Source organism: Alosa pseudoharengus, unplaced genomic scaffold (genome assembly GCF_046254945.1).
Source record: "Alosa pseudoharengus isolate Yale_2024_CS ecotype anadromous, Long Island Sound unplaced genomic scaffold, YU_APseudo_1.1 YU_APseudo_1.1_scf_22, whole genome shotgun sequence".
Classification (NCBI taxonomy): Eukaryota; Metazoa; Chordata; class Actinopteri; order Clupeiformes; family Clupeidae; genus Alosa; species Alosa pseudoharengus.
In genome coordinates this window covers 28777312-28802070 of record NW_027468680.1, presented here as the reverse complement: position 1 = coordinate 28802070, position 24759 = coordinate 28777312, and the positions used below count along the sequence as shown (strand labels likewise).

The 24759-nt window shown below is 45.1% G+C and overlaps 1 protein-coding gene across 1 annotated transcript in view; it reads right to left on the bottom strand.

The window, feature by feature from the left end:
- The window catches only part of rock2a (rho-associated, coiled-coil containing protein kinase 2a), a 37584-nt gene that overhangs the window by 8263 nt on the left and 4562 nt on the right, over positions 1-24759 (bottom strand). Inside the window, exons 2-17 of the mRNA XM_076299606.1 lie at positions 12171-12252; positions 11011-11111; positions 10209-10346; positions 9531-9791; positions 7610-7754; positions 7372-7510; positions 6683-6774; positions 6243-6402; positions 5933-6003; positions 5083-5213; positions 4161-4296; positions 3895-3986; positions 2560-2806; positions 1438-1544; positions 933-1092; positions 348-508 (exon numbers count right to left, since the gene is read on the bottom strand). Of these exons, the coding sequence (XP_076155721.1) occupies positions 348-508; positions 933-1092; positions 1438-1544; positions 2560-2806; positions 3895-3986; positions 4161-4296; positions 5083-5213; positions 5933-6003; positions 6243-6402; positions 6683-6774; positions 7372-7510; positions 7610-7754; positions 9531-9791; positions 10209-10346; positions 11011-11111; positions 12171-12252 (2223 nt within the window). The remainder of the gene's footprint in view (positions 1-347; positions 509-932; positions 1093-1437; positions 1545-2559; positions 2807-3894; positions 3987-4160; positions 4297-5082; positions 5214-5932; positions 6004-6242; positions 6403-6682; positions 6775-7371; positions 7511-7609; positions 7755-9530; positions 9792-10208; positions 10347-11010; positions 11112-12170; positions 12253-24759) is intronic.

The window sequence follows — 24759 nt, the reverse complement described above, 5'->3', positions numbered from 1 at the left end:
GGGCAGACAGTCCAACTCGCTGGAACTAGCCTGGTGTTCCACTTAGCAGAGCCCTGTGTGTGGGTTAAATAAATTGTTGCTCTAATGTCCGAGACGGCCCTCCCTCTGCCTCCCAAATCCAGGCGGCTCCATTCTGCGCAAACATGCAAAGCCACTAGGTAATGTGTACAACAGCTAGCGCCTGTTAGCATAAACATGCCTGAACATAAACGCGTGCCTAGCGTGCACACATGTTGATTCATGTACATACTGTATACTCTCAGAGGCACGCACTTAAACATCCACAAACATGTATGTTAAATATAAGCACACAAAAGACAGACAGACGAACAGACAGACAGACAGACCTCCTCTGTGAGCTTGTCCTTGTGTCTGCGCAGTTCATCTAGTTTCTGCAGTGCCTGCTTGTAGTCACAGTCCAGCATGGAGCTATGCTTCTCCAGCTCCAGCAGCTTGTTCTCCACACGCAGTTTAGCCGTCCGCTCCTCCTGCAGCTTCTGCTCCACATCTGCGCACACACACACACACACACACACACACAAGCATGCATCCATACACATGTAAATATACTCCCTTGTATAAACATATCCTAATAAACATACAACCATAAACACAAACTGCAGGCCAAATTACACAGCAATGCATGTCTTGTTCCACACACACACACACACACACCCCAACCGAAGCAAACTCACACCCATACGATGCACAACACATAATCCATAAATAAGCATCCAGTGGATCTATTTATCATATGCCAGCAGTGGCTTTCATTCGTACGCCCGCACACACGCACGCCCGCACACACACGCCCGCACGCACACACATGCACACAGAGACAACACCAGCGTGTTGTTTTTAGGATTTCGCTGACAAGGGACTGTCACGACTCTTTTGTTGACGCTGGGGCTCCCGCGGGGGCTCATCCTTACCCTTCATGGCCTCGGACTTGGCTCCCTCGATGGACTCGCTGATCTTGTTCTTGTCAGCCAGCCGGGCCTTGGTGGCCTTGTGGGAGGCCTCCTCCTGCTCCAGGCCTTGCTGCAGCACCTTCAGCTTGTACATCATGTCGATCTCCTTATTGTTCTTTTCCTACAGGGGTCACACACGGGAAAAAAAACAAGGCATGGAAATGAGGAAGAAGAACTTTGGGTTCTGGGCTACACACCATTAGACAACACAATGCAAGTTTGGTTATATAGGGCATTTCATACACAGGAGTAATTCAATGTGCTTTTCAAAAGCAACAAATAGAAATTAAAAATAAATAAAAGCATAATATACACATACTATAATACCGAGAAACTCGTGAAGCCATTGCTTCTCTATGACATATGGTTATGGGGTAATGGAGGAGAAGATGGTGATCGGAGAGAGGGAGAGAGACTGATCACATGAAGACTGAAAGAATGGAAGAGATGAAGATGAAGGCTCCACCTTCTCCAGGTCTGTGAGTTTCTCCTGGAGCAGACGCTTCTCCGTCTCTGCTTTGGACAAGGCCACTCTCGACTGCTTCACGTCATCCTCCAGACTTGTGATGCGCCCTGACAGAGGGAGGCAGAGGGAGGTTGTCGATTAATAGGAGACAAATGGGCAAAATGACACGGCTCAAATACAGATAGAGTCTCATGTGTGCACACATTCTCAACTCATAGGTGTACACCCCATCAGAATCCCTCCTGCTCCCTTTACGTTTGCTAGGGGAGATGCCACACCCAGTGAGTGGGTTTCCATTTCATTGGAGACCATCCAATTAACCCTTAAAGGAGTACCATCACACCGGTGTGACGGGAATGTTGAGAAATGAACGTTCTAAAGAATATCTGGGTTCATTGAATTCAACATAGAATTTTAGAACCTTCAATTGTTGCGGAACTTAGAATGTTCAAAAACCTACACCTTTAAGGGTTAAAGACAGTGGGCTACAACATGAGGAGACCCCAGTGGGTGCACGGATAACTGACCACACACACAAAGACTCACATACACACACACAAACATGCACTGTCCCGCTCCACGCTAGGGGTTTCATCAACTAATCGGCTAGTCGACTATGAAAATAGCTTGTCAGTGCTGTAGGCAGCAGTCAACTACAAAATGGCTAAAGGCTAAATGGGCTAGACATTCCTACTGTATGTGTGGAAGTACATCACTGGAAATGAGACCTGTTCCACAGTGACATCATGTAAGTTGAGTACAGCTATACTGAAGGACAATAAGAACACCTCTGCTATTGGTAACCATCCCATACATTGACTTATTTGTGGCAGCCCACCACAATATCAACATTGACCACCACACAATGATTTTCCAGGTTGTACCAAAAATTGTGCTTAAATCTAGTTAGCATCATAACCATGCTGCGCTAATTTGTTAAAAACTGTTGCATTCAAGTTAATTCTGCAAACCTGCCACCACAAATAGAATTGAATTCTGTAGGAAACACTGAACACATGTTGCCAACAGCTAGCACTAGTAGTCACGTTAGCACCAGCGCTGTACCCGTACATAACGACTGGTAACGACTATTATGGAAAATTCGTAGTGGTGAAAAGCTACCTTGCAGGTCGGTGATGGTCTCCGAGCCCTGGCTGCAGTCTCTCTTCTCGGCCTCGAGCGCGGCCTGCAGGCCGATGTAGTCCTTCTCCAGCTTCAGCTTGCTGTTCTCCAGCAGGCAGCACTTGTCCTGCAGCTCGCGCCCGTTGGCCTCCATCTGCTGCAGCTGCTTGGTCAGCTCCGTCTGAGACTTGCGCAGGCGCGCCGCCGCGTCTGTCTCCGCCCGCAACAGAGCGTTGGCCTCGTCCAGCTGAGAGGGCGAAAGGGCATGCCACACGGAGTCACACACACTTCTGCAGAGTTAGATACACTTTAAATACATCATCTTGAAGAGAAGCACCATATTTATTTCATCACCACATACGTATTTATTTGTTAATATCCGGCCATCCTTGTGTCATTTATAGACACCTATAAAAATACACACTCTCATTTCACTCAGTGACACACATACACCAGCAGAATGGTATTCACACTGCAGAAGTGCTTTCTTACACTCACTCCCCCACACAAACAACATCAGCATCCTCACAGACATGGACATGGGAAACAAGCCAGAGGACCACCCTGCCACATATACACCTGCATCCAATTTGCTTCCGTGAGAGATGCATGTCTTCTCCAGCTGAGGAGCATCACCTCACACATGCACACACTTTCACACATAAACAAGTCCGCATACACGCTCAAATACTAACATGTACTGAATGTTTTAGCCATATAAAAGACATACATGCAACATTTCAGCGCTTAACATTTTTCAGCCATTTTCATCCAAAAATTGATGTTTCATGTTAAAACTACACCACTTCTTACACATCATAACAAAATGGTACTGTTGGCAGAAAACTGGACCACACTAGGACATTCTGTAACATGTCCCAATTGTGAGAATGACACACCCAGACCTATCGTAATTTTAACGAAAATATCTGGTATTTTAAAATTAGGCCACATCTTTGTCAGGGATACGCTTAGAAATATAGCTGACCTGGTTGAATTCAGCACAGAAAAAGCATTAGATATGCATTAAACTTAGTCATAGTTTTTGTCCACTCCAACACATTTTCTATAAATAGTACGGTATATTATGATACATATGCAACTTCCAGCCTTACTGAAATTATGCTTACACAATGAACAATAACAAAAATATTGTACAAATATCTAACCTTGATTGTGAAAAACATGGAAAAATGTTTATGCTAATTAAACAATAAAGCATATCCTGATTGTGAAAGTACCTATCGCTACATGTGGATTGTGTACATATCTAAAGGTCTGTCTAGTCCAGTGCTTATTGCATCAACACCCAGGAGCCCTGGTCCTGCTGCTGACCTGTTTCTGCAGGTGGATGTTCTTCTCATTGGAGATGTGGGAGTTCTGGTTCTTTTTCTTCAGCTCCTCTAGCTGGTCCCTGAGGCTGTTCACTGCGATGGCCAGACACATACAGAAATGTACAGAATGGAAAAGAAGTGCATTCAACTCCACCAACACTTTTGGTATACTAATGTGCCACTCTGGCATTGGGCTTTAGAGGAAACACATTGAAGATACTTATGAACATCTAGAGGACAGAATAAATAGAGGAGGTCTGCTCTCACCCTCATTCTCCAGGCAGCGCTTGCGGTCAGCCTCGCTCTCGGCCTTGCGGTGGCTCTCCACACTCTTGTGCTGCAGCAGGGCCTTCTCCCGCTCCAGCTGCCGCAGGGACGACTCCAGGTTCTTACGGCTGTTGGTCTAAAGAGGACCATGCATTCACAGCAAAGGTCAGTCACAGCTCATCATGCCACGACACCTGTTTATCCTCATACCATGTAGATACACAACCATATTGGTCTCAAATCACAATATGCTGCTTTAATAAATGTAAAACTAAATGAATCTATCAAAAAAAAAAGGTATGTTTAATTAACGTTTAATGATGTGTAATATGTATGAATAATCTGGGTTTCAACTTTCCTGCAAGGTGCTACAATGTGTGATATACGATGTACAAATTTTACATAGAGACACATAGTTCACTGGAGCAACACAGAGGTTAAATACTTAGTTTTTTATTTTATAAGGTGCCAACATGCAAAGGACTAACGTTTCGATGTGCACCCACGTCTTCATCAGAGTCTATTGGACTCATAATAATAAGACTCTGATGAAGACGTGGGTGCACATCGAAACGTTAGTCCTTTGCATGTTGGCACCTTATAAAATAAAAAACTAAGGATTTAACATCTGTGTTGCTCTGGTGAACTACGTCTCCCTATATATAATTAGTCGTCTCCCGTTGATTGTTTAACACAGAAGTGCGGAGGAACAATTCCTTTCTATGTAATAATACAAATTTTACACTTTGAATTTGACAGGGTTGACAGGGTTTGATTTGACAGGGTTGAGGTGAAAAGTGAGATAGTAATAAAGAATGAATCTAAAAGATTCATCAAAAGTCCATCTAAAAGTCAATCTAAAAAGAGAGAGAGAGAGAGATAGAGAGAGAGGAGGAGAGAGAGAGATAAAGTAGTTGTGCACCTCCTCATCCAGCTCTTTGGTCACTTTCTCCATGCGGTTTGTGGCGGTGCGCCAGCGCTGTTCGAAATCATCTTTGGCCTGCATCTCGGTGTTCAGCTTCTCCTCCAGCACGTGCAGCTGCTTTTGCAGTGCTGCTGACTACACCACACACACACACACACACACACACACACACACACACACACACACACACAAAGGGTAAATACAGGGCAAACATGATTCTGCTTTCTTACTGAGGGAACAACTCCATTTAAAAAAGACTTATGAGCAAAACAAACCACTAAGGCCATAAAAATGCCACAGGAGTTGTTACGTTACGTTACTTCCCACTTACGGTCTTACCCGCATCATGACTACATTGTTTAATGTGTGCTCAGAACTACTTTTCCATGTCCCATTCTACCTCCATAAAGACCATTTCAAACATGGGCTATCACAAGCGGAGAACAAAGTCCAGCTCACCACAGAGGCATCCTGGAAGAGAAAACAAACAGAGGAACCGAGTTAGCATCAGCACATGGAAAAACGTCCTGTTGTCCCCTGTGGGTACTAGCCTCTTGTTTGGCCACTCACAAAAAAGCTCGTTATGTTTGGATGTGTCGTTAAGAAGTCACTCAATTAGTTGCGGATTAACCCCTAATCCATCCGCCTCAGGGGCCAACTTCCACAGGGCTTAGAGGGCCCTCGCAATCCAGCGACACGCTGGGTTTAACCTCCGCTGGCCCAGCATTACTTGACCAGACGACCACAGCAGTCTGCCGCTTTACTATGCAGCTGTGATGTTATAGGAAGTGATTGCCTCCTGTGGTCTACCGATACACGGCTACTGAATGGGGCTGGGTGAAGGTGCAGGTGGGACTTGCCTTGAGGGACACTAGGTGCTCGTTCTCCACGGCAGACCGATTTGAGCCTCTTAGCAACCTGAGAGAGGACGAGAGAGAGAAACAGACAGGGGGTCACTTTCATTTGGCAGCCTTTAGAGCTTACTGGTCACTCTTCAGCCAGTGCTTTGTCTTACACTTCTCCTTTCTCAAACTATCAAATAGTCATATAAAATCAAAACCAGCAGGATAGCAGACGCAAGGGAGCAGAGATGGGGAAACGATGAGCAAAAAAAAAAGATATTTAAAAAAGAAACAGTGAGAAAGTGGAACACTAACTGATCTTCTTTGAAGTAGGTGAAGCCCACAAAGGGCAGTTGGTTTCCCACGAAGGCTTTGGGTGTTGGGAACGTCTCCACGTCGCCCTTATCGTCCTCGATCTCGTCAAAGTTGCTGGTGTCAATATCACTGCTTAGCTCGGGAACCACTGGGGCCACAGCTGGGGACGGGGGGAGAGAAGGGACAAAAGAAACCAAAGAGATAAGAGGCAGATCACTTCCAAAGTATGCATACTTTCATATGTGCAAGTCTGAAAATATTAACATACGTTGTTTACCTTAGGTCTAGTTAGGTTCATATGATGGTAATTCATATAGATTTCTCATGACCATACAGTCAATTGAAATTTAAATCCAAAAATGGACAGAGGAAAACTTTTCATCATGGACACGTGATGGTAATAAAATACTGGTTAGGTAAACATTGGTGTGTTAACTCACTGTCCCTGATGGTGTCAAAGGTCCACTGGTCGTTCTTGAAGAAAGGGTGGCGCTTGATCTCTTCCACTCCGTTACGACCCAGACGTATTTCCCTGAGGACGGGAACCGGTTCAGAGGGAGGAGAATACAGCAGCATAAATACGGAGTTCACCAAACCTACTGCATAAAACTGTATTATGCAGCTCTCATAGCCCATCACTTTTTTTTATTTAAAAAACAAATACAAAAATGTAACAAATGCAAGTTGCGGTTTTTTTTTAATCTACTGATAAAAAAGCATGTCCTAGCGATGGTTCGGAGTAATTTCCCCCTAGGGTTCTTTGCACCATGACCCCGAGCCAAACACCCTCCCAGAACCTTTTTTCCCTTGGTCGAACCCTGGTCGAGTAGCGCTGTCAGAAACTAATGACGTTCTGCAGTCGAAATGGAACCAACTTTTATCTCGTAAATTACCCCACTAATAATGCCCTGAATGGTATGAAACTTCTACAGGGTTCGACCAAGGGAAAAAAGGTTCTGGGAAGGTGTTTGGCTCGGGGTCATGGTGCTTTAATTTCATCCATCTTAAAAACATTCAATTCCTCATCATCTCATGTTCTCAGAGCTTCAGGTCCTCAGGAGTTTCCTCAGAGTTGCAGTGGCAGTTATACAGTCATAACTCCAATGAGCAGAGTACCGGGTCCGCTCACCTGTCTGTGAGGAAGGCACAGATTAGGTTCTTGGCGTCCTTGGAGATCTCCACATCATCTGGGAAGTTGAGCGAGTTCTTGTGGTCCATGATTTTGCTGTAGGTTCCGACCAGCGAGTCGGCATAGAACGGCGTTTCACCTGAGGACGAACAGCCACATGAAAGATTCCTTGTGAGTCTAAAGAACGTCATTCTCATGGCATAATGTGGCCAGCCAAAGATGTGGAAAGGTCACTTACCGACGAGCAACTCATAGATGAAGACGCCCACTGACCACCAGTCACACTCCCGCCCATAGTAGCCATCGCCTCCCTGCGACTTGAGGACCTCAGGGGAGATATAGTCGGGCGTGCCCACCGCTGTGTCACAATGCACCATACCAGTCTGGGGAGCACCAATCAATCAATCAATCACTTCTATCAGCCAATTGATCAATCACTTTTATCAGTCAGGCAATCAAGGGGGGATGGGTCACAACAGCCAAAGTCAAAACATTCCTTTCACAACACACTTCAAAAGCAGTAGAGACCTTAAAACCTTTTTTGTCGAAAAAATATTTAAGTTGTAGTATCAAAACTATCATAAGCTTTTAACATTGTGACTTGTGAAAACAACTGTTTGAGCCAGTCATGTCTATTTATATCATTCCTGCAATCCATAGCCCACAAGTCATGATCACTGTAATAATATAATTTAATGGACGCAATTAAATTAGACTCTGGACTTCCACAGCTTTTCAGTTAAGCATGGAGAAAAATGTTCCAAACACTGCTCCCAGCGCTCATATCAACCTTAGCTACTACTTCACTGGGCAGCCACTAACAGAGTTCTAAATTAATTTTCAGAGACATTCAAAAAATCCTGAATTATTAGGCCAGACCACAACCGATTTGGCAACACAGCGTTCAATGCTACAGCAAAGGTCATCACCAGATGGCGATAGAACACAAACACATAATATCTCCATATATGGGTGGCTTTCACCCATTACGCAAAAAACATTCTACTGACATTTCCGCTGCCTCATGGACATAATAACACTGTTAATAATCACCACGTGTGATGTCAGCACAAACTCTGCACACCAATACTGATGACTAAAGCATGCAGGAAAGAGTGAATGACAAGAAAATGGATGCCTTTTCCCTGAGCCAGCACTGACGACGAGAGAGGGAGAGAGGAATGAGGATGGCTGACTGGATCAGGAGGTCAGGGGTGGGTGACCTGGGGGCGTAGCTTCAGCAGGTCACTGAGAGGCTCACGCATGTGGACAGTGGCGCAGACGGTGAGCTAGGAGTGGTGAGAGCGGTGAGCTTTGGCGTACTCTGAATATTCCAGCAGGAATGACTCACCCACTGACTAACTCCACCGCACATACTTCATGCAACAGGGACTGCGAGACATGCCCTCGCCTTCTCTGTCTCTTTCTCACACACTCATATACCATCACACAGGCGCACACACAGGCTTACACACACACAGGCGCACACACACACAGGCACACACACACACAGGCACACACACACACAGGCACACACACACACAGGCACACACACACACACATACAGGCACACACACACAGGCACACACACACACACACACACAGGCGCACACACACATAGGCGCACACACACATAGGCGCACACACACAGGCGCACACACACACAGGCACACACAGGCACACACAGGCACACACACACACAGGCACGCACACAAAGCCCACCCACTCCTTCAACTATGTTTAGTTGCTGTAGGCTTTACTGGTGGACAGTTTCACATACAAAGGCAAATCCAGCAGTTCCAAATGACTAGCCCTATGACTAACTGTTGGAATAATTCCTTTCCTCTCACACGTACACCTACTCAGGTAAACAAACTTACTCACATATACACTCTCACACATACACTCTTCCTTTCAGAAAATAAACTCACAAAAACACATTCTTCTTAAACACACACAGTCTTACTAACAAAGAGAAGTGTCCTTTTAAAACGTCAATAAGTGACTGCATAAGTGAAGTGAATAATTAGTCACTAAACAACATAACAAAAATCAGAGAGACAAAAACATGCATTTGTAACAGAAGTGTAACACCCTAACGCACTGTACACACACATACAGAAACACACACGAATACACTCTCTCTCGCTAGATCTCACCGCGTCCATCTTCATGCAGGTGCCGAAGTCGGCAAGTTTGAGGTGGCCATGGGAGTCCAGCAGCATGTTGTCGGGCTTGACGTCGCGGTGGATGAAGGCCATGGAGTGGATGGCGTCCAGGGCCAGCACCACCTCGGCCGTGTAGAAGCGCGCCCACTTCTCGGGCACGTCGTATGTGCTGGTCAGGTTGACCAGGTCACCGCCGGGCATGTACTCCATCACCATGTACAGGTAGCGGTCATCTTGGAAGGCACAGCACAGCTGAGGAAAGGACAAAACACATTGCAGACCTTTGGAGCACCAGCAGACAAGCAGACAAGACTGACAGACAGACTCTCTCAAAAACACGCACACACACACACAAAACCATACCGACATATATGTACACAAAAATATACATATAATAAATGCAGATGGATTGCATTAAATCCACTCAAATGTATTGAAATGTAATTGTTTTATTTCATTTTTTGGACAAAATTACCTTTGTTAAAAGTAACTGATAATAATTTGATAAACAGGAAATGATCACATGAAGGAATACTAATCTGTTGTAGTAGTTATACACAAGGGCACCAATGAAAATGTCTACTGTAAGAGATGCACTCTATATGCGTGCCCTTGTATGTACCCTTGAATGTGAGTGCGGGTGGGCGGGTGGGCGTGTCTGTGTCTTACTTGGACGACCCACGGGCTGTTGGCGAAGGCCATGATGTCTCTCTCTTCCCAGAAGAAGGCGGAGTCGGATCGCTTTATCATTTCAAACTTGCTCAGGATCTTCATGGCGTACACTTTCTGAGATGCTTTGTGTCGCACCTACACACACACACATTAACAAACATGTGAGAGCGTCAAGTGTCAAGTATTTAGAGCCTGAAATGGGTCTACATCTTTATCCATCTGACAGAGTAATTGAGTGGGATAACAATAAAATGAGAAAGGAGACACAGTGAAAGAGATCAAACAGAGAGATAAGGCCTGCGTCTCTCTCTCTCTCTCTCTCTCTCGAAAGGGGGAATTATTATACAGCTGCAAATGAGCTGGGGGACACACTCGGTCGACACCGTAGTGAGGCTGCTGTAACCCTGCATTCAGTGTGTACGCACATGCACACACACACACACACACACACACACACACACACACACAAACACACACACAAACACACACACACACACTCTCTAAACCTCAGACTTTGGATGTGTATACTTGTTTTTACGAAGAGTGTTGTGGTGTGTACGTGGTGTACTCGACGCATGACTGTGCATGAGTGGCTTGTGGTTTAGGTCTGCGTGTGGTGTGTGTGTGTAGTGTCTTTAAAGTAATGTTTTGGTTTGGGAGTACAACCGTCTGCCCACGTGTTTGTGTGTACATGTGTCTGTATGGTGAAATAGTCATGTTTTGGTTTATACATACATCTGTGTGTGTGTGTGTATGTGTGTGTCAGAGAGAGGTAAGAAAGAGTGAGAGAGCATCTTACCAACTGAACCTCGCCAAAGGCCCCCCTGCCGATCACCTTCACTCGATCAAAGTCTTCAGACTTCATCTGCAGATCTCTGATGTGCCCCATCACCTTATCATCTACACACAGACACGGTTATGGAACAGACACACATATTCCCCACCAATTTCAGACAGACAAACAGACAGACAGACAGAAACACACCTAATCATTTACCTGTGTGTACCAGACTACAGAAAACCCCTGTCACCACCATGCCACAAAGCACTAGTCAGTCTTCATGCTCTGTACCTCTGTGTCTGCAGTATATTATTAACATCTCTAGCCAAAACGCCTCTTCCTGCATTCAGCCCATATGGTCACCATGGCAACGGTGCTCTTTTGGGTCTGATGCAGAGCTATGATTAGATAATTACAGAAGTAAAACAGTGGTGAGCTGCAAGAACACAAGTGCTCAGACACACCACTGTTTGTCCAGGAAACAAAGGGGATCACACAGACACAGACACACATACACATACGGTCTTGGACTTCTCTCACTATGCACTTACAGACAGGATTCATCACTGACATTTCAAACTGTCAAATACAATGTCAACTTTAACAGCTTTGTGAGGGTGCTATACAGATCACCCTGTGACAAAAGCCCTTTTTTAGAGCTCCTCAACTGCCATTTTCAAAAGAATAATAGAAAAAGCTAGTGCGGACCACTGTCAGTATTTAACCAATACGGACCTATGTTGCCACTGTAATCAATGAACAGAGGTTATGTGTGTGCTTTTGTAGTAGGCAAACCGATTATGTAGAGAAATGCAAACAATGGCTAACATTAATTGGCTAATTAGCTGTTTGAAAGGCTCGGTATCATACAATAGGATAGAGGAAGTCATTAGAAAATGGCTAAGCTAATTAGTACTAATCCAAAGCTACCAGTACTCACTGGCTGTTGGAGGAAGAGGCCAGGGAATGTAAGAATTGGTTTAAGAGATGATCCAGTGGCCTGCTATAACCACTTGAGTTAATACCACCTCCTACACACATACACTCAGATACACTGCCACCGCCCATTCTATACGACACACACACACACACACACACACACACACACACACACAGACACATACACAAGTGCACATTTACTGAACTGAACAGATACACGAACACAAATACATGCTTACATCTGTTCAAGAAGGTCTCAATGTTCTTGTTCTTGCGTAAGGCCGGGAAGTCCAAATCTAGAACCAAGGCATTCATGGAATCCTGTGGAGAGAGCCATAAAACTAATTCAATCTTGAGCACATAAAAAAGAGAAAATCAACTCACATGGCCAGGAAAACAGAGAAGCGATGGGTGGTCTCCACGGCTAAATCTCATAAAGGCTGCACTGTAACATGAGTGAAGAAAGACAAGAGGCGATATCTCAGAAAACAGCCAAGGCATCACTGGGCAGTTGTACAGTGAGATTGATGAGGTCAAATCAAACAGTCGTGTGGCTTTCAGTCCACCTTTTGTTTTGACTTGGTCCCACTGTTCAACTGGCTATTATGAGGCACATGCGTCACCTGAGTCATGAGGTTCAAATCCCCCTGACACATACTGTACAGACAAAGAAATAGAAATACACGATTGCACAACCAGGCTCCTCAAGTCCTTTCTCCATGGCCATTCAATTCAACTGAATTACCATACTGAACCAAAACAATTGACATTGTCAAGGCGCTCTGCAGAGCCCAGAGCCTGTATCCCACCCCAACCATATGTGTGAATGTACAGTAGTTTCACCTGACAGCAATTTCTTGAGGCGAATATCTCTGTGGCTGAAGCACACTGGGTCACTCTGTAAGTGGCGGGCAGGTCTGCTTGCCTGCTTGTGATTGATGCCTCTGCGGGCATCTACTTTAACCATGATTGACTCCAGGCGTAGCCTACTGCAGAGTGCATTCGACCGCAGCGAGATGAAACTGCTCTAGATCGGAGCAGCATGTCCTCTCACCTGATACTCACTGGCACTAGCTACAAAGCACGTCACAAACACTTGCAAAGGGAAATACAACACAGACTGGGAAAGCAGCAAGGTACTCTGTGGTTTTGCACAAGTGCCATTAACTGGCCCGAGATTCATAAATCACCACCTAATTATCTGCTTGTGCACTTCATCAGTGATCACCACCACAAGTGCAGCGGCGGGAATTTCTTTTCTATTTTGGATGGTCGCTAAGTGGTTGAGGCTATTAAGAGGCCTGAGCACATCTGAGCTCTGTTGTGGTGTACATACCAGAAATGGTCTCCTTGGAAACCTTTTCCCCAGGAGGGAAAAAAAGGACTGAAAAAAAAAAAACTGGCTTTTTTTTTTTTTTACACCTTCACTTTCATTCACTCCGTGGATGTTTTAGACTTAAGCACAGTAAGCACATTTCTGCTAAACATGCGCCAAAATGACCTAAGCGTGAACCTCGATGGTGCCAACATTGTTCTCTGCCAGCTGTGCCACTGGCACACGCACTGACGACACTTTGTGCTTGCCACAGGGCCCATGACAACCACAAGAGCCATTACAGCAGGAAACTGCCATGACAATGCAGTATGGCACAACACAATTAGAAATAGCACAACGAGAACAAAACAAGAGAAGAAAAGAAGACAAATAGCAGACAAAATAAGAAAGTGATTTTCAAGTCAGGTTGAGTCATCGTCCCCTTTTCACTCCCTCTCTCCCTCTTTCTCCATCCATAGTGACTAATGACTCTCCCCATTCCAGCTCACCATGTAAACAGAGTCTGAATATAGGATGGGCCCCTTCGCACAAAACTACTATTTAAGGGAAAAAAACACAAACACGCCGCTCATCTCCGCCGCCCGCTCGCCCGTACAGGAAATGACACGGCCCGCCTGGGACTCGACAGATAATGTGGCCGTATGGGGAGCCAGCATCCCTCTCGGGCTGGCGTCATTCGCTTCACTCAACCTTTACATCCCCCACTGCTAAAGAGCACTCCACTGAGAGGGGAGAATGGAACTTAAACACGGAACTTTCATTTCAAGTAACAAAAATCAATTGTTGTAGTTGATGTGAACTGGATGTGCTGGAACTTTTCACAGTATGAAAACACACACAGAGAGAGATTTAATTGGTTAGAGAAAGTGTGTCTGTGTTGTGTTTTCAGATTTGCAGTTGGAAAGACCAACGGAGTCCCAGGTTGAAGTGCTTTCCAGTTTCATTCATTCAACCCCCTCCGAAAAGCAAAAAAAAAAGGGAGGAAATGATTTGTGTTGCCAATCCATTCCATACATGTTTGAGGGCAACACCAGCAGGCTGCAGACATTCACTTCCTGTGTGGCCAGTACCCACACCACTGCACACAAACATGCACACGTACACACACACACACACACACACGAATGTACTCATACAGAAAGAAACACATATTCCTGGGACATACATACACACAAACAGGTTGAATACATGTGGTCTTGCTATTCCTCAACTCAAATGTCAGCTGATGAAAAAAGATCAGAGAAGCAAGGTCTAGCATTGACCGGACAGGAAAGGACTTGTGCAATATAGCAATATGTCAAGTTGTCATTTCTTGTGTTGCAACTGCCAAGAGAGAGAGATACTAGCTGCTTTCAGACCTAGGTGTAAGTTGCCATGTTCTGCGGATGTCAAGCGGTATATCTGAACAACATAAAAGACTATTTGGAATTCCGAACTTAGCCGGCTCTTACACTACTCCCCACCTAGTATTTCCGATGGACATTGTGTAAATTAGCTTGTGTCTAAACGAAGCGAAGAACATGTGGAGATTCTGTTCATGTGCGTGTTCAACCACGTTCAACCTGTTCAACCACACGGAGATTCTGTTCATGTGCGTCGGTGTCGTTAACACATATGACTGCATAATGTCAGCGTGATAGCGACCGAAGGGTCGGACCTCCGTTTGACAAAGATCGGCATACTGCGGAGGACGTGTCTGAAAGCAGCTAGTGAGAAACAAACATGTCAAATCAGAAAAGGGGGTCAAATTAGGTGATACAATTATTTTCTGGATGCTCTGCAGGTCACTGTAGAATTGTACAATTTCACTGTACAATTTCAATCATGTCTGCAACCACAATTGATTTCCAAACTTTCAAAAATAGTTGTGCAGACACAGAGTGGAGAGGGAGGTATTTAAGTATCTGTGAATCTGTGAGGGTCAGAGCAATGTTTAAACTCCTTGTCCATCACTTAGTGTGAGTGTCTGCCTGCCTGTGTGTGTGTGTAATTAAGGGGGCCCACCCTGTTCAGTCCTGAGGCCGTCCACACCCGTCCTTCCCATCTTCCTCTACGGTCTCTGGCTACTTCTTCAGCGGCGCAGGACCAAACATGGAGTGAGGGAGATGGAGCCGTGCTCCTCCACTAACACCACCACCACCACCACCAGCAGCAGCAGCAGCAGCAGGAGCTCTCACTTTCAGGGAGAGGAGCAGAGTCCCTGGGGGGCTTAGCCACAGCCCTGCTCTTTGCACAACCATGAGGGGAAGACAGTGGAGAAGAGAGAGGGCATAGGTACCACCTCATAACACCACCTCACTGATACATCGGTAATGCTCATCAACAGCAATGTCAGTCCTATGCAATGCTATGTGGCCCAAAAAGACATAATGCAACATACCTATGCAACTCACTGCAAATGAATGAGAATGATCGCAAAACCCAAAGCAGATCAGCAGCAAAACAGAAGAAGCTTCACTTGCATGCCATGATCTCACTGGGCATAATGGAGGGCTGCCTCCTTATTTAGTCTTCAGGCTACTGAGATCATTTGCTGTCATAATACTTTTAACTTTCAGGGCCAACTCATGTGACTACGTACTACAGTTGAAATCCAGTTCCACAAACAGTGAATGCAGGGCAAAGGGGAGATCTGGGGCCTGTACTACGAAGGGAGCTAAACCTACCCATATGTAACCCAGGGTTACTTTGTTAAACCGGGGTTGACAAAACCTGGTTATCTTAAGTGGTGCTAATCGGTACTACGACGCTGATTATGAAGTTGATTTGTTGAGCCGGGGTTAACCTCATTGGAGTTTGTGCGCGTTCACATAAAAGGGGCGGGTTGCAGCGCAAATCACCACTTTCAGTGATGACGCGTTCACCTTATTTTACGGATGAGGAATGCAAAATTATTATGACAAGTTATGAGGAATTAAAACCCACTCTAAGACAAAAATCAAATACGTCGGCAGTGAACAAAGCAAGGCAAGGCTGTTGGCAACGTATTGCAGATCGGGTAGCCTAAATGCCTAAAAGTAAAGTTTTATTTCCACATGTTCTTCAAATACGGAGGATTAATAGCTTGCGGAATGTATTTAATGAGTTGAAATAATTAAATTGCCTATTTTGAGTTCATAGAAATGCCTACAGATGCAACACAATTTAGAAGTGGGCATATAGATTACAGTAATAAGGATAATTGAATGTTTAAGTAGCCCCATTGACTGATTTAGTGTATGCCTAATCCTGTGAACATTTCAGATGCAACACCATTGCCAAACGCACATGGCAGCAGGTGAAAATGAAACACAAACACATTATTCAGAATAGTGGTTTATATAGTCATGAAAACATGCAGGCCTAGTATGCTTATAGGTTATAGCCTTCACTTGGCCTCTGTTTTACAGCTAACAAGAAAAAGGTGTCTTTGAACACTACTGTAAGGCACCAGAGTGTTTTACAATAGCAGAGGAGTTGGCCATCGCAAATAATAGTGGAAGGCCGATTATGGAGGGGGTTGAGGGAGGCATTCGGTCGGATTCTGGTGTGGAAATGTGTAGCCTTTATGTGCAGGGTACAGTAATATGACATTCAATTCAATACGTTTGTTAAAATGGTGATTTTAATTTATTAGGCCTAGGCCTACTGTAGGCTATGTCCGATTTATTCTTGCTCAGATGTTCAGCATACTGTAGGCCTATGTCCGATTTATTTTCGGACATACAGTATTCTTGGTCAGATGTTCAGCATCACCACATTAGCCTAATGTCCACGTACGGGCATTGCTATGAGACGTCTTCCTAGATCATCTGACAAAGATAACGAATTCCCTCGGCTGACAATCTATATCTTCATAGAGAATATCGTCCAGGTAGGCTATATATATTTTTTGGCGGTCTCTAAAACCCCTCGCCCTGCGAAGAGAGTCCCTCACGATTTGCGCTCCAATGTCGGATCATCCAGGTACGCCGACATGTCTCGGGAGAAATTGTTAGTGGAGGGGTGGTACTTATAAAGGGTGTGGTTAACGGAAACCTCGGGTTAACCAAGAACATAACCTGGTCGGAGCAGGTTTGAGATGCAGCGTAAATTGCCATGGCAGCATACCTCGGTTAAAACCTATCCACCTTTCGTAGTACGGGTTAATCGGGAAGTTACGCCACACGTGATCAAGTTACTCTCGAAGTTACCCAGATAAGCCAGAAACCCCGCTTCGTAGTACAGGCCCCTGATGTGTAGGACATTTTGTACACAAGACCGGAAAAACACTGTGCTTGCATCGTAGTGACAAATCAATTTAAAGGGACACCAGGCAACGTTTTCGTGTTAATTAATCATCTTCGTAAGTCGTATATGGCTAAATGACTCATTACGGGGCGAATGAAGGCTCTCTCGCCCGCCCCTACTGCCTGTAGGAAGAATATCCCACTTGCAAGTTCGGTGTATCCTACCCGCCGACCGAAGCAGGATCAGTTTACAGCACAGAGGCAGGCTAACGAAATGCTAGAGATTGTTGCAAACGTGTGTATAATGGCAGAGCCGGCGAAGAAGCAGCGAAAACCCTTGACGGAAGACGCAAAGAAAAGGAAAAGAGCTTCAGACCGAGCGAGGGGGAGTTTCGTAGAGAAAAAGCATCAGGCTTGCCTGGTGTCCCTTTAAGTGATAAAGTGAACCTGCCGCATCTTGAGGCCTTACAGGGATAACGACATGGGAAAACACTGGGACAGTGGTTTACTATGACCAGTGTCCAGTAATGCAGACACCAGTCTAAGCTGTATATACTCAAATGTCATCAAGTGTGGCTCCGTTAATATAAAGTTGCTCCACTGTTTACGACTTTGGGAGCGTTGATAAAGATCTAGCCAGTGAGCGGCGAATGTTAGGCGCGCTCCAGGGGCATTGGGTTTGTCACGTTTAGAACATGTTTTATGTCATGTTGTAAGGGCTCAGACGAGCCCCCAAACCAATATAACGACTACGTGGGAAACATGCACAGCCACGAGAGAGAGAGAGAGAGAGAGAGAGAGAGAGAGAGAGAGAGAGAGAGAGAGAGAGAGAGAGAGAGAGAGAGAGAGAGAGAGAGAGAGAGAGAGAGAGAGAGAGAGAGAGAGAGAGAGAGAGAGAGAGAGAGAGAGAGAGAGAGAGAGAGAGAGAGAGAGAGAATATATATGCTAGTGCATAACAGTTCAACCATACAAATGCATAGGAATGTCTAGCTTTTCAATAGGACTCTCTGAGTCACTGCATGTAAAGTAAATGTTGGACAAAAAAACCCCACAAAACTCTCAGAAGCAGCCACCACAGTTCCACACAAACAATACCAAACCACATTGGCAGCTGCTCTTGGGTGACTTAACAACCAGGCACATTTGAACTTTTTGAATGACTGGCATTCCTAAACCAGAGGCTTTGAGGGAAGAAAGAGAAATCAAACAACCCCAAGCAAATTCATTGTGGCCTGACAGTTTTAAAGAGGGCAGCTGCTGACTCATCCATGGTGTGTTGTGTGCCACCACCACCACCACCCCCTCCTCTCACCCTCGGAACACCAGAGGGCCTCGGCTCGCTAATGGATAAGACACAGCCGCCACCACAGGAGGGTCCTCCAGTGAAACAGGCCTTTCATAAAAACACTTAGCCGAGAAACTGGCACTGACGACTGGCATTTTTCCCCTTGCGGTGAATTTCGCCCTCAAGTTCAGGAGAGAAACAACTGGCATTGTGTAGGTGCATAGAGAGAGGGAGAGAGAGATAGAGATGAGAGAGAGATGGAAAGAAAGAGAGAGAGAGAGAGAGAGAGAGAGAGAGAGAGAGAGAGAGAGAGAGAGAGAGAGAGAGAGAGAGAGAGAGAGAGAGAGAGAGAGAGTAGGGTAAATACAGTGGAGGTGGTGGGGGAGGACTTGATGGTAGGAGTGGATGGATGGATGGATAGATGGATGGCTGGATGGATGAAGAGCTGAAAGAGAGCAGCAGAAAAACGAGTGGGAGAAACAATGAACTGTCTCTCTTCACCTCGGAAAGCACTTCCGCTCACAGAGCTCAAAGACCCTCAGACTTATAAATACAGTCTGACTCAGAGCGCCTGTGCACACTGGCACATGCGCGCGCACTATGTACACACGTACAGTAGACACAGACACAGCACATTTACATGCACTGGAGCTGCCACACTGGAAATGAATTAAAAAAACAACATAGCTAACTGATCGATGTCAATATAGGAAGCCCTTAGTCACAGAACAAACACAAGCTGTTGCAGAAGGTTGTCCTTGGCACTGTGGCTAGCGTGTGGCCTATCTGCGGCTCAGGCTGATAGTCTGAGAGTACCTCACCCTGTATCAACGGCTATGGTCTGGCCATGCTCAATTCGTTAGGGGACGTTCTTTGAGCATATTTGGGGCCTGTGTGGGTCTATTTTTGTCTTATCTTGCTTACCCTTCATTCTAAGAAAACGTTACCAAAGAGACCGAACAAACAGCAGAGGGAGAGGGGATAAATATATCCTCCAAATGCGGCTCTATTACTGGAATAAAAAGATCACATACCTGGTTAGCATTTAGTTGAGCCAACATGCTATCTGTCATTCACTGTGATGCAGAAGACGCATGTGGCAAGCCTGTAAGGCATGAAATAAATCCAGAGATACATAACAGTGAGGCCATCCTCCCTACTGAGTGTGATCACACAAAGTTCCAACTCCAACTTGAGTCCTTTTGATCGCATTTCAAGAGGAGCCCATTTCCACCAGGCCAAGAGATGGGGGTGGAGGGGGTGTGGGGGTTAAGCCTACGGAGCCTACGCTCCTAAATTTAGAGCCATCAAAGAGACGTGAGATTCATGAGGAATGCAATCACTTCTCCAGCCCTCCAGCTGTACGAGAGGTGACTGGTCATCAGATAGGGTGCATTCACTGAGCAGCTGGGGCTCTCCTGCCCTCTTCTTCCTCCCCCTATTTCACCCATCCATCCTCTCTCTTCCGCTCACCCTCCCTTCCTCCCTCCCTTTCCCTCGCACACACTCTTACTCTCAGGGTGCTCTGAGATAATACGAAACAGAAACCTCTTCCCTGAGGACTAGAGTCTAACAAGATGAAAACATGGCCTGAGGTCTTGTGACAACCTGACAACATTGTGGGGACATCAGTTTGAGATCAACAGTGCAAGACGCTCTGCAGAGATGGGACAGCACAGACCAAGTACTACCAGAGGACTCTAACCCTAGAGCTTTAGTCTCTTAGTGGCGTTTGCAAGAGAGAAAGAAAGAAAGAGAAAGAGAGAAATACAGTAGAGTGAGAGGGAGAAGGAGGGGAGTGAAAGACAGAGAGAGAAATGGAGGGAGTGAAGTAGAGAAAAAGAGACAGAGAACTGCAAGAGAGATAGAAGGAGGGGGAAAAAAGACAGAAAGAGAAATGAAGGGATTGAGGTAGAGAGGTAGAGAGAGAGAGAGAGAGAGAGAGAGAGATGAGGGGAGGGGTGAGGGGAGTCTGTGGAGAGGGCGTCTCACAAGAGGAGGCCAGCAGGCTGATGGTTGTTTTGCAAAAATGGCTGCGGCCACTATCACACCACCTTATATGGCAGTGTTTCTCTCCAGCAGCACATCGCACCCAGTTCTGCTGGCACCGGCCACATTCTGAGACAAATCTGACATAAATTCAGCTGCACTGAACAAGCCCAGTCCCTCTCTGCTCCATGAACCAGCTGATCAGAGAGAGAGAGAGAGAGAGAGAGAGAGAGAGAGAGAGAGAGAGAGAGAGAGAGAGAGAGAGAGAGAGAGAGAGAGAGAGAGAGAGAGAGGAGAGAAAAAGAGCCAAGAAAAGAGGAGGGAATAGGTTGATGAGAACAGGGTAGAAGCAGAGTGGAGCAGGCTGTGGAGAGGATTCTGAGGGAAGGGGAAGTTTTGGAGGCAGAGGAGGAAAAGCAGCAGAATAAGCAGCATTTAAACAACTGATAACTCCAGTCGAGCTTTGTGGTTGCAAACAAAACTGTGCTGAACGATCACGCGAAAGAAAGCACCCTTCTTAAAGGAGAAGCTTGCAGGCTTTTCTGAGTTGAACGTCGCTCTAAGAAGAAACTGGCTATATATCATAATATTTGGTTATCATTGAATTTAATAGCATTTCCTGGTCATTTGCAAGGGTACCCACTGGAGAATGCAATCACAGTAGGCTCCTCCTCTGCTAATGCAGTTTTCCACTGCAGAGCGTGCCAATATGAGTCTTCATTAGATCACAATGAACTGGAAAAGTAACTGGAAACAAACTGGGGAAAATATGTGCCTTTTTTAGCAAGAGCTGCTTACTCTGTGCTCGCACTGCCAGGAAGTTACTGAGTGATGCAAAAGGCTGCTCCTCCTCCTCTGCACTTTTTAGGGGAAAAAAACGTCCTCACTCATCTGTGCATAGAGTTCTAAAGACTCCAAAAAGCTGGAGTGTAGAAATTATATTAGATAAGCTGTCCCATAATGAACAGCTTAAAGATTCAATATATCATTTTTGTGGACATATACAAAAGTACTTGAAGATTTAAAGCAACTGTGTAAAATGCTACCCAATCTACCCAATACACATTCTGTGTTACTCCACGTTTCGGTCTATATACTTTTATACATTTTCCTGCTCATGTCGTGACAAACTAATGGCTAAAGGATACCAAGTATAGAATCAGGATGAACAAGAAGCATAGTGATGCTGTGAAATATGATCTTTTCACTCTTCCTCACTATTTTATGATATCAAGGATGCCCAGTAAAGTCGTCTCTCTTTTGGACTAGATATTGCACCTTCAAAATCTCACTACTTGCATCAAAATATTTCTTAATCACTGTCCATTGTTCATCCTCTGTCTGTTACTTTGGCAAGTTGTCATGTGCTGCCCTCAAGGCGTTGTCTGGCAGACATGTGCTAATACCCTCACCAGCTGCCCGTTGCTCATGAGCCTGTGTTGATGGAGCAGGCCGTTTGTCAGCAGAGTGTGAATGCAGGTCCCACCTCCACCTCGCCTCCACCTTGATCACAGTGGAACAAGTGATCTGCGGAACTGCAATTGCCAATTGAATCAGCCTCCCTTTGGGATGCTCCTGTTTCTGGGACAGGTGTTACTATACAGAGCTCCTGCTCTCCACTCACTGCTCGTCAGCAAACCTCTCAGATATCTGTTGGCCTCAGAGACCTGCCTACACACCCGAGGGATGGTTGGGTGGTCTTTATGTACCTCATAGTACAGTAATTTCCTGTGTATAAGCCGCGGCTAATAGTTGGGAAATTACGGTAACCTCAAGTAAATCCTGTGTGGCTTCACAAATGAAGTACTACAGTCCAACAATTTCTGAATTCTCTGCTCACATAACTCAAAGGGTCTGCAGCAGTAGATGTCAAGGTAACATACAAACCTATTCAACAGACCTTATCCTCATTACAGTGTGGCTAAAAATAGCTTTTTTTTTTATAACTGAAACAAATTAAGACTTATTGAGGGGAAGCATGAGAAACTGGTTGTGGTGGAGATCAAAGTGGGTTGGGTCATTTTTTCTCTTAATTGGCCCAAGTCCCAACATGTCTTAATTTCTTAATGCTTGTTCCCTGTAGGTCAGACTGGTCCACCAACCCCACACAGAGCCTTTAGAGGAATTAGAGTTGTTCATCTTGTGGAACGAAGCAACTGCTTTCATTTCTTAGCATGCCACTAAGAAAAATGCCGCTATTACCACCTGACAATGAATAAAATAAGAAACACTGACCACTGCAAACAGGGCTAGATTGACCTTTCCACCCTGGATTCAGAGATGCACAGGTTTAAACACCTGTTCCTGGCTCAGTGAATGACTTTAGGGCCATTCAAATATGACGATGCATTTTGCAAAGCATGGGTGCGGCCCCATTTCAACTGGCACACAGACGGACAAAGAAGCAGAAAACAAACACAAGCACATGGTCACAGCGCAGGAACAACAAACTCAAAACATGACCTCAAATTAGACAGGCTTCCCACTCTGGAAGTCTGGGGAGAGGACAAGCTCTTCTAGGAGGGTATTTTGGGGAGCAAGACACAAATTGATACCACATCCTCAAGGCCACCAGTCCCATCTCAGCTGTCCCTGTGATCAAATCCAGGATGTGATTTCAATTTCCTGTGTAGCCCATCCTGTCATCAACAACAAACAAGCCTCAAAGGAAGTGAAGTCAGCCACTGCCTGCCAGCCTGCTATAGCCCAGATCATTACTGTATATAACAGACTGAGACCCAATTCAATTAAAAAGAGCATGGGTGCCTTGCTTCAAATTGCCCAACATGACAACTTGGTGGCTTTTACCAAGAAATACATAGAAATAATATCTAAAAAAAATAACATTCCACTGCAACTATCTGCAGCATAGGTCCCTCAGGCACAATACGACCAATGGGCTACATTCATTCTATAGACCAGACTCAGACTGTTTCACAAAAGTAGATTAAGTTAGAACAGTATAGCCAAGTTTGTTCCAAAGACCACATGTGTATAATAGTACTTATGGAATACATCATCACATTGGAATGGTCTGGTGTTCTTAATGCTTGAGAGCATAAAGAATGTGAATGTGCATGTGAAGAACACAAAAACGAGGAAATGAAAGTTTAGATGAGCGTAAGTGCTATACCATATACGGCAGTGCTAGCATCACTCTGGGAGTTCTGCAAATCATGCTGATAACAGGGCATGACAACGGCTACTGCACAACAATATTTAAGGCAAAATTTAAGAGAAAATATTCCCTTAAAGCACAACTAATTTACCCACCGCAGCTGCAGCAAATTGTTCCATTATAAATAAATAGTCTACTAAGAATAGAATGCAACATAGTGTGGGAATACTGTTGTGGGTGTGGAAACCCCAGGCAATCAATTACCTAAGAACTCTAAAAGTGACCACCATCTGACACATCCCTAACATGAAGGCAAAACAGATATGAATATCTGTATTTCTCTTTAAATGTTCTTGCATTGCTTGTTCAACATGATTATGTCACTGACACATTCTTAAGCACTGTTTCTTGTGATCCTCTATTACTGTGAAGTAGTGCATCTCTAGTTAGACTACGAATTGCAAATATATGACCTTGAGACCAAATCTTATACAAGAAACAATGGAGAACATGCAAACAGGACTGTCAAATGCATATGAAGACAGCACCATTTTTTGATATGATGTTTTCATCCGCTAAATAATGCAAGCACTACATCGTTTTGCATAGTGACAGTGACAAATGTTCTCTTCAATGATTTCTCAGAGACACGTTGGTGTCTGTATTCCCATGACTGATCTAAACATCCTGGGTCAATGCTGATGGCACAATAGCATCAAAACAATTGCAATTCCAAAATGCATGCAAGACCACAAATGACACAAGACAAGACATTGCATCTCGGAGTGGACTGGACTGGACAGAGAGAAATACAGCCTGGTGCATTCCTAAGTCCAAAGGGTGTGCCCTCAATCGTTATCAGATCAGAAAGCACCCCCTCCAAGGGGGAAAA